Source organism: Melanotaenia boesemani, chromosome 18, assembly GCF_017639745.1.
Source record: "Melanotaenia boesemani isolate fMelBoe1 chromosome 18, fMelBoe1.pri, whole genome shotgun sequence".
Classification (NCBI taxonomy): domain Eukaryota; kingdom Metazoa; phylum Chordata; class Actinopteri; order Atheriniformes; family Melanotaeniidae; genus Melanotaenia; species Melanotaenia boesemani.
Genome location: NC_055699.1, coordinates 6,870,649 through 6,877,085, shown reverse-complemented (window position 1 = coordinate 6,877,085; position 6,437 = coordinate 6,870,649). Strand labels below are relative to the sequence as shown.

Sequence of the window (6,437 nt, the reverse complement as noted above, 5' to 3'; positions counted from 1 at the left end):
TAACATCTACTTCCGGTCTATTTAAAGTCACCAGAATAAAAGTTTGTGTTGCAAAAGTTTTGTGCAACTGTACAGTAAAACAATAAAGCCTCCCATAGCTCAAGTATCACCCTGTAGTATTAATTAGACAGTTTTTGGCTTATTGTTTTGTTTTCCTTCTCGGATGTGAGCGAATAGGTTAAATTTTCAGAAAACTAGAATTAAGAAAATGATTAACTTTTCATGCGAAAAAAATGCAAAAAATATCCTTATTTAATCTTACTAGCTTTGAATACTGGTATAAATTTTTATTTGGTTTGGCTGTTTGTTGGATACTGCGCTTGCGCAGGAGCTCCCCCATGCAGCTTACCGAACTAGTTTGATCGGAGGAAGGAGACAAGTGGGAGGCGCAAACTGCATCATCCGAGGTTTAATCGAAAGTAAACTGAATGAGGAAATAAAAATAAGGGAAAAAGAAAAAGAAACAAGCACACTAGCGAGACATACCTTCCTCTGCCGCAACTCTTCGCGTCTCAAGTCCTTTAAAATACCAGTGGATTTATTTATTGCACTCGTTAAATTAGAGAAGTTTGCTTCGTCATGTCAAAGGCATCAACCCTGAAAATAAGCAGCGCGAGTGCAGTCAAGGTGAGTCGAACTGTTGGTACAGAAATGCTTCGATCCAGAAACGTACATGAGGAAGTTTTTGTCTTTAAAGCCTTAGCACGACAGCGGGGTGTGTGCAGATCGTGTATATTCTGAGTGCATAAACACATGTTTGAAAACAGACGCTAAAGTGGCGGAAAGCCCCCCTCTACAAGGAAAACGAAAGTAAATCCAAAAGGCTTGCTGCAAACGTGATTCAGCTTTTTAGATATTAAACCGTTCACAATACCTTGCTTATTTTCTTTTACAGGTGGAAAACTTCCGCCAGTCTCTCTATCATGAGGTTTGTGTCTCATTAATGATGCTTGTTCATTAACAATAAAAGCATTTTGGGGTTTCACAAGCGACTTTTTGTTGTTTTTTTAGGCAGAAAATCTTTTCTCTAATTTCATCCCCGTGAAGATTATTCAGCTGGATGCTCTGCTCAGGGTTCAGTATACAAACTTCAATCCCCACTAACATTTCATCTGTTTTATGTAGTCGTCAGTCTTCTTATCCTGTCTTTCTTCTGTCTTTACAGGATGATGCTCTCAGCATCACAGACATGTCCTCACTACAGGCTCCACTGGACATCCCCATTCCAGACCCTCCTTCTCCAGAAGATGAGGTGAGTTTATACATTAGCATTTCTTGTTTTACATGATTACCTCATTAAATAAACAATAGTGCCCGCAACATATTAGAGCAGGATAACTTCAACTTTTAACCTCATCCAGCCATCTGTTTTCTATACCGGTTATTCCAATTCAGGGTCCTGGGGGAAGCTGAAGCCTATCCTATCAATTTAATACAGCATCATAACCATCCAATAGTATGGCTTTTTTATAATTTCTTTAAGTAGTTTTCAGGAATAGTACTCAGGTCATCTTGAAAAATATTTCAAGCCTTTCTTTGGCTGTCTTTTGTTCTGTTCCCTGTCTGGATGATCCCACAATGCATAAATACTGTTGAGGTCTGGTTATGTGGAGGATTCATCGCTATGTAAAATCTGCTCTTATGACATTTGGCATACCTCATCCTTTTCCCATTCTTTAAGGATGGCATCTCAACAGCCATCTCATTTGAAACCATTTCTGATGAGGCTTCAGCAAACAGTTCAGCTGAAGGTCCAGCTGTCCCTCTCTGGTCCTGGGTCAGCTCTTTTCAGGATTAAAATATATATCATTTCAACTAATAGTTCATTATGGATCACTTTGTTTACTATTTTAATAAATATTAACGTCATCCAAATCCTCTGGTTTTACTACATAATTTCTAATGCTGTTTTAAAGTTTTGGACATTTCCTTTCATCACTAAAAATAATCAGCTGATATAAACATGTTTAGAAATGGCTCAGTCATGTTTATGTCAGATTATGGAGTAAAATTGATAACTATGATCCTCTAAACTGATTCTTTGATTCTGAAAAAAAAAATCGCAGGAAATGGAGACTGATAAGAATGAAGACGAAGAGAAGAAGAAGAAGAAAGGTAGTGTATTTTTAGCCAGCGGTGACACAGGATGTGTGTGAGAGGAATGAAAAGCTTCAGCTGTCATCTTTATGCTCCAGCTCCAAAATGTGGCTTCATCAAGGGCAACGAGAAGATCATGATGATTCTAGACAGGGTGAAGCCAGAGATCGTGGCTCTGAGAGAGACCATCATTGTTGTAAGTAAAGCAGTGAGGACTGATTCAGTCTTCGCTCTAAAATGCAGTTAAAATCTTACTTAAACCATCAAAAAGTAGCATTGCATGTTTCAGTTGTGCATTTAAACTCTTTCAGGTGTCCTGCTGGATTCAGCACCTCATCCCAAAAATAGAAGATGGGAATGACTTTGGAGTTGCCATCCAGGTACTTTGATTTCTTCTGGTTTGGTTTTATAAAAGTTATTTTATGTATTCGTAATTGTATTTAATGCCTCACGTGGAGCTTCGTGGATTGAATCTGCAAAATGGATAACGTGCCGTCCTTTATTTTACTCCTAGGAGAAAATCTTGGAGAGATTCACCGCAGTAAAAACGAAAGTTGATGAATTTCAGACCAAAATCAACAAGTAAGATGGATGTAGAGTTTGTTGAGTTTCCTGTACATTTTTTAAGCACAACATTTCTAAACTTTTGCGTGAAGGATTTGTTGTTTCACCTTTCAGAGATCAGTTTTGAGCATGTTTGTTTAAATACTCAGGTACTTCTCAGAGAGGGGGGACGCTGTCGCCAAAGCCTCCAAAGACACTCATGTCGTGAGTAATCAGTTTATGTTTGTGTTTAAGTGTCATGGAGGAAATATAGAAAATTATCAGCATTACTAGGTAAAAGTTTAGATAATGGTATTAAAAATATTTTAACTCTCTTCACTCAGATGGACTACCGCTCACTTGTTCATGAGAAGGATGAGACTATCTTCTCAGAGATCAGAGTGATCGTCCTCGACATTCGTGGATTCTATGTAAGTTAGTCTTTCTGAAAAGTAAAACACTAAAGCAAAGAAAAATGCACTGTTAAGTTAAAATTCTGCATCCAACCCATGAAGACCTGACGCAGCCTATAGTCTTAGTCATTTCCATGTTTAGCCTTACGAGCCAAATACTCAACCATTTATTTTAAGCTGATGTCTTAAATGTGGCAATTTGACATCAGAAGAATGAGGAGAAAATTTTGATTTTTCTTTTCCATCTGTTTTTGTCAGGCTGAGCTTTACGACATCATTAGCAAAAACCTGGACAAGGTGACCAATCCGAAAGGAGAGGAGAAGCCGTCGATGTACTGATGCTGCAGAGGAGAAGGCGATGCTCCGGAGGAACTACTGGGATAGACTACCCTCAGCTGTAATCAAAGTCAAACAACTCTGTGTAGTCATACTGCATGAATCGAATCATTAAAGTTTGGCAGATTATTCAATTTTGCTTTAATAGTCAAAAAACTGAAGAAAAGATAAAGATGGTTTCATTACTGTTTAACACTTGGGTTTTAACATTTGCACTAAATTTAACTTGTAAGAAATAAAAACTCCTTTTTCAGACTGGAATTTTTCAGGTTTATTTGTAACAAAAATTTTATCTTTTGAGACATGATGCATGTTTTATGTATCCTAGATTCAATTAGGAATCTTACAAATATAATTTACTCCCTCTAGAAGCCCTGGAGGGGGAAACCAATAAGAAATAATTACATAACTCAGGAAATGCCAACATAGAAAAGGGGTTCATCCACAACACAAAATTGTTTGAACATTTACACTTCTGGTCCTTCCCCGCCAGGGATGAGCTGCACAAAAGAAAGATGTTTAGACACGTGTTACTATGTGAGCATCAGCAGGGATCATTTAAAGCCTGTGTCTTGTTTCTTACCATGGTGATGTTGTTTCCATTGAGGAGGATCTGGTCCAGTTTGGTTATCCTTCTTCCCTCCGGTGTGATTTCACTGAAATACAGATGTAAAGAAAGACAAAAATATATATGTATTTTATTTATACAGCACAATTAAAATAAACCACGGTTGACATTTACTCAATATTTAGACAAAAACATCTTTTAAACTTCAAGTAATCTTGATATACGATCTGTTTCTAACAATTAAGAAAGAGAAAGTAAAATTAGGTTACTTAAAAAATATTAAATGTAATTAAAAGCAAAGAACAATGTGTCTACATGTTGTGGACAAGTTAATCACAACAAAGACGCGTATTGCAAAGACACAATCTCCCTTATTAACTATCTTCAATTTGGGAATAACAATTGAGATTCACTTTAAAAGAATTTTTAATTTAATTTAGTATTTAAACCAAAGCCAATAGAGAAATATGTGCACTGTTTATTTTCTCCTTTGTTACTTGACAGAATTATGTACCAGCTGCAGACAGAAAAAAAACTTTTTAAAAAGTTAAAATAATTCTATCGTTAGGTGATGAGCTGAATCATCTAACCAGTCAGAGGTTCATTTATTAATAATTTAATGTGTACTTACAATTCCGTCACATCCTCCAGCACCATGTCTAAAAATCAAGAGTTAAGGACCAGCATCTGAGCAATAAATAAATCACAATGCAAAAATACTAAATGCTTCTAAGAAAGGATACTGACAAAGTCATCAAAACCAAGCAGAGTGCCGACTATTTCTTTGTCAGTCTTCATAACGATGTGAATTCGAGAGCCGATGCATTTGTCCACGAGTTCTACAGGATGAAAAACAAAAGTCAGGTGTGTTGGAGGAGGGAAACATTGAAAACCTGCAGGATTGTGGCCTTCGAGGACTGGAGCTACAACCCCCTGCAATACATAGAAGCAATGAGATGAAATAATAAATACCAATTATTATTATTTAAATTAAACATGCTAAAGAGATTGAACTTTAAAAAACAAAATAAAATTCACCTCTGGTGTAAGATGCGCATTATTACGCCCATATTTAACTTGAAATACTTGAAGTAAAAGCTCATAGATGCCTGAAAGGCAACAAAACCCTTCAAGTTTTACTACAGTCATACAGAGAACAAAAACACATGCAGAGTGACAACAAAGAAATACGTTTTTATCTGAGTATATATTCTTAGTTTCAACAAACTGATAACCCCCCCAAAACTTAAGACATTTAAAAAGATTGTAAGAAAGAATGACTTCTTGGATCCAAAATGTAAAGAAATGAGGCATGGATCGAGTCTTTTATACAGTATTTTTCGGCGTGTATTTAGACGAAAATTTCACTTCTCTGTCGCCGTCACAATACAAACGCAAGCTCTCGTCCCGAGCATCGTGTATCATTAGCTGTTACCTGCCGGCGTGATGCTAAAACTACCCGGCAAAACATTAAAAAATACAAGAACAACAAAAAAAAAACCTTTGTCTCCACATTATGCCTTTGCTAACCCATATTGGTATCTCAAACTACCTGCAATACAAGGGCCCAATAATGTAACATTTACAAACCAAGTGGAAGCAGCTGGGACGGGTTTGTCGCTTGTGTGGCCGCCATGTTTAATCAAATAACTCTGCGTGCAGTCACAACCAATCGACAGAAGATAACCAGTCTGGCAAAAGCAATCAAACTCAGATCAGCTGCCGGTATTGTTATTGTCGTGAATCAGAAATCCGTGTATAACCCATAACCATAGGTAAAACACGGTTAGAAATTAAAGAACCCCCGCCCCCCAAACACCACTTTAAAAAAAACTTAAACTGACTCCAAATGAAAAAGTGAAAGCAGTAAATAATAAGTCATGTTCTTCAATATAACTTCACAGGATGGCGCTGCTTACATGACTCCATGAATGACGTAATTATTTTAAAACGATAATACAATTAGAATGGTTTCCAAAGCTAAGATGTGTGTCTTATTGTAGCGAGTGGCACCGATTACCCTTGGTAACATTATGCAAATGGTATTCATTAAATACTATTTAAACTGCATTTCAGAATAAATTATAACTACAGCTGATTGAATGTAACAGACATAAGATGATGACCATCAACAGTTGCAGGTTAAACTTGTGGTCTAGCTGAGTTTGTCATTGGTGCAACATATTAAGCCATTAATAACCCCCACTCAGTGATATAACAAGACAGAAATTATTTTGAATAATCTGTTTTCTTGATTCTTAATATCGTATTGTCTGACGTTAACTCGAAAGTTAGCTTGTACTTTTTAACAACTCAAGCGCACTAATGTTTAGTTTGAGAACTGCTTTTAATAAACTCCAATGACACTTGCTAAAGCTAACTTTATGCATCAACTGACTTTAATATTTAAAAATTGTATTGCAGATTTTGCAATGGTTGAATCAAATCATTGCAAAGATCAAATTTAACATTATTAAACT

General features: G+C 36.4%; 2 protein-coding genes across 2 annotated transcripts; one reads left to right on the top strand and one right to left on the bottom strand.

Moving 5' to 3' along the window:
- Nucleotides 1-369: 369 nt before the first annotated feature.
- On the top strand, nucleotides 370-3,644 carry psme2 (proteasome activator subunit 2). The gene is made up of 11 exons (XM_041968808.1): nucleotides 370-627; nucleotides 896-928; nucleotides 1,012-1,074; nucleotides 1,166-1,252; nucleotides 2,067-2,115; nucleotides 2,196-2,293; nucleotides 2,409-2,477; nucleotides 2,612-2,679; nucleotides 2,811-2,865; nucleotides 2,985-3,071; nucleotides 3,312-3,644. Exons 1-11 carry the CDS (start codon nucleotides 580-582, stop codon nucleotides 3,390-3,392), a joined length of 738 nt encoding a protein of 245 aa, XP_041824742.1. The 5' UTR covers nucleotides 370-579; the 3' UTR covers nucleotides 3,393-3,644.
- A 1-nt stretch (nucleotide 3,645) lies between these two features.
- Nucleotides 3,646-5,655, bottom strand: lsm5 (LSM5 homolog, U6 small nuclear RNA and mRNA degradation associated). Its single transcript, XM_041968809.1, has 5 exons — nucleotides 5,548-5,655; nucleotides 4,701-4,796; nucleotides 4,589-4,616; nucleotides 3,973-4,045; nucleotides 3,646-3,889 (listed from the first exon to the last, which is right to left on the bottom strand). Exons 1-5 carry the CDS (start codon nucleotides 5,591-5,593, stop codon nucleotides 3,857-3,859), a joined length of 276 nt encoding a protein of 91 aa, XP_041824743.1. The 5' UTR covers nucleotides 5,594-5,655; the 3' UTR covers nucleotides 3,646-3,856.
- Between the last annotated feature and the right edge of the window lie 782 nt (nucleotides 5,656-6,437).